Source organism: Eimeria mitis, genomic scaffold (assembly GCF_000499745.2).
Source record: "Eimeria mitis Houghton genomic scaffold, Emh_scaff4434, whole genome shotgun sequence".
NCBI classification, from domain to species: Eukaryota; Apicomplexa; class Conoidasida; order Eucoccidiorida; family Eimeriidae; genus Eimeria; species Eimeria mitis.
Window position 1 is genome coordinate 1 of NW_013572749.1, and position 2,994 is coordinate 2,994.

General features: G+C 54.9%; 2 protein-coding genes across 2 annotated transcripts in view; both read right to left on the reverse strand.

The window, feature by feature from the left end:
• Window positions 1-395: 395 nt before the first annotated feature.
• On the reverse strand, window positions 396-2,183 carry EMH_0075090 (uncharacterized protein; the record flags this gene model as incomplete). The annotated part of the gene is made up of 3 exons (XM_013499553.1): window positions 396-443; window positions 787-980; window positions 1,142-2,183. 3 exons carry the CDS (start codon window positions 2,181-2,183, stop codon window positions 396-398), a joined length of 1,284 nt encoding a protein of 427 aa, XP_013355007.1.
• Window positions 2,184-2,506: 323 nt separating this feature from the next.
• Window positions 2,507-2,994, reverse strand: part of EMH_0075100 (uncharacterized protein) — a gene marked incomplete at both ends in the record, with an annotated part of 1,112 nt that continues 624 nt past the window's right edge. Inside the window, one exon of the mRNA XM_013499554.1 lies at window positions 2,507-2,797. Within this exon, the coding sequence (XP_013355008.1) occupies window positions 2,507-2,797 (291 nt within the window). The remainder of the gene's footprint in view (window positions 2,798-2,994) is intronic.

Genomic DNA, 2,994 nt, shown 5'->3' on the forward strand with positions numbered 1-2,994 from the left:
ATATATATATATATATATATATATATATATATATATATATATATATATATATATATATATATTTATATAAATATATAGATATAAATATTGAGTGATTTAATTTCTCTTTTTGTCTGCACAGCAGCAGAAAAGAAAAGAAGAAATATGAAGGCATGTCGAGCTGCCTATACACCCCAAACCACCAAACAAACTGCTGCAGCAGCAAGCTGCAGCAAGCTGCAGCAAGCTGCAGCAGCAAGCTGCAGCAGCAAGCAGCAGCAAGCAGCTGCAAGCTGCAGCAGCAAACAGCAGCAAGCTGCAGCAAGCAGCAAGCTGCAGCAGCAAGCTGCAGCAGCAAGCAGCAGCAGCAAGCTGCAGCAGCAAGCTGTAGCAGCAAGCTGGGGTGTCTAGGCAGCTCAGGGTTTTAAAACAAAAAACAAAGAACCGCAGCCCAGGCATTTTGTCTCCTAGCAGCAAACACACACATACACTCACAGCTGCTGCTGCTGCAGCAGCAGCAGCAGTAGTAGCAGCAGCAGCAGCAGTAGTAGCAGCAGCAGCAGCAGCAGTAGTAGCAGCAGCAGCAGCAGTAGCAGTAGTGGCAGCAGCAGTAGGAGTATAAGCAGCAGCAGTAGAAGCAGCAGCAGCAGCAGCAGCAGCAGCAAGCGGCAGTTGCTGCTGCTGCTGCTGCTGCTGCTGCAGCTATGTTGCACCTACAAACGCACAATAGCTACCAGCAACAAGCTTTAAGGGTTTAGGGTTTATAGATTAGGGTTTAGGGTTTAGGGTTTAGGGTTTAGGGTTTACGCGGGTAAGGAATCGTTTCTCTCTTCCCTTTGCAACAAAAAGCTGCGACCCACATTCGGCGCACTCTATCCGCTGCTGCTGCTGCTGCTGCTGCTGCTGCTGCTGCTTCTGCTGCTGCTGCTGCTGCAGCAGCAGCTCTCTCACGGCCTCTCCATTCAGTCTGGTTGTCTTCGTTGCTTTTTCTTTTGCTGCAGCTGCGCATACACCCCATCTCACACACAGGTTTCTTGCTGCAGCAGCAGCAGCAGCAGCAACAGCAGCAGCAGCAGCAGCAGCAGCAGCAAGAACGGTAGCAGCAGAGCAGCAGCAGCGAGAGCAGCAGCAGCAGCAGCAACAGCAGCAGCATAGGACATACGCTTTTGTATCTTTGTATCAGCAACAGCAGCTGCTGCTGCTGCTGCAGGTTTGCTGCTGCTGCTGCTGCTGCTGCTGCTGCTGCTGCTGAACCCTATAAACCTCAGCAGCCGGCCCCATACACCCAATTTCTGCTGCTGCTGCTGCTGCTGTTGCTGCTGCTGCTGCTGCTGCAGTTTCCTTGGTTGCTGCCGCTGCCTCTGTTTCCGTTGCTGTGGCTGCTGCTGCTGTTGCTGCTCCTCTTCTTGCTGCTGCTGCTGCTGCTGCTTCTGCTGCTCCTCTTGCTGCTGCTGCTGCTGCTGCTTCAGCTTCTTTTGCGCTTCTTGCTGCTGCTGCTTTTGCTTCTGCTGCTTCTGCTGCTCCTCTTGCTGCTGCTGCTGCTGCTGCTGCTTCTGCTGCTCCTCTTGCTGCTGCTGCTGCCGCAGCTGCTTCTGCTGTTCCTCTTGCTGCTGCTGCTGCTGCTGCTGCTTCTGCTGCTCCTGGTGCTGCTGCTTAAGCTCTCTAGGGGTTAGCTGCGATACCTGCTGCACCAAGCTTGCTGCTGCTGCTGTTGGTGTTGCTGCTGCTGCTGCTGGTGTTGCTGCTGCTGCTGCTGCTGGCTGTTGTTGTTGTTGCTTGTGTTGCTGCTGCTGCTGCAGCTGCTGCTTCTGCTTACGGGGGCGGTGGTGCTGCTGTACCGGTTGCTGCTGCGAAAGCTGCTGCTGCTGCTGCTGCTGCTGCTGTGGCTGCTGCAGCAGCGTGGGGTTATGGCTGAGGTGTGGTTTGCTGCTGGTCTTCGTTGGTTTGCTGCTGCTGCTGCTGCTGCTGCTGCTGCTGCTGTCGCCGCTGCTGCTGCTGCTGCTGCGGCGCGGTGCTGCCTGCAGCTGCCGCAGAGAGGATGGCGATGCTGCTGCTGCAGTTGTGCTGAGGCATCGGAGCAGCAGCAGCTGCTGCTGCTGCTGCTGCTGCAGTACTAAGCCAAAGCTGCTGCCGCACATGCATGCGAGCAGCAGCAAATGCTGCAGCAGCAGCAGCAGCAGCAGACGGAATATCCTTCTATCCATTGTGTCTCAGATGTATCCTGCTGCTGCTGCTGCTGCTGCTGCTGCTGCTGGTGCTGTCGCTGCTGCTGTTGTTCTTGTTGTTGCTGCTGCCGCTGCTGCAATTCGTAGCAGCGGCAGCAGCAGCAGCAGCAAATGCTGCTGTAGCAGCAGCAGCAGTTGTTGCAGCAGAAGCAGCAAAGTGTGTGCTGCTGCTGCCGCTGCTGTTGCTGCTGCTGTTGGTGCTGTTGCCGCTGCTGTTGCTGCTAATGATGTTGGTGCTGCTCCTGCTGCTGCTGCTGCTGCTGCTGCTGCCGCTGCTGCTCCGGCTGCTGGTGCCGTTGTAGTTATTGTTGCTGCTGTTGCTGCTGCTGCTGCTGTTGCTGCTGCTGCTGCTGCTGTTGCTGCTGTGGGGATGGGAATGATTGCTGCGGTGTGTCGTTTGCTCGATGCTGCTGCTGCTGCTGCTGCTGTTGCTGTTGCTGCTGTTGTTGCTGCTGCTGTTGTTGTTGCTGCTGCTGCTGCTGCTGCTGTTGCTGCTGCTGCTGCTGCTGCTGCTGTGTGTAATAGATTAGCTGCTGTTCTGCTGCAGCAAAGACAGCGGGAGCAGGGGGGCCCCCAGCGCTGCCGACGAGACCCTAAACCCTAAACCCTAAACCCTAAACCCTAAACCCTAAACCCTAGAAAATACACCCTAGATCTGAGAGCTTACTAAAAAGGAGATATTTCTTTTGTTGTTTTTTTTGCTGCTGCAGGAAGCAACAGCAAAACCCTTGCTGCAGCAGCCTCTTGCTGCTGCTGCAGCTGCTGCAGCGGCTGCTGCTGCAGCTGCTGC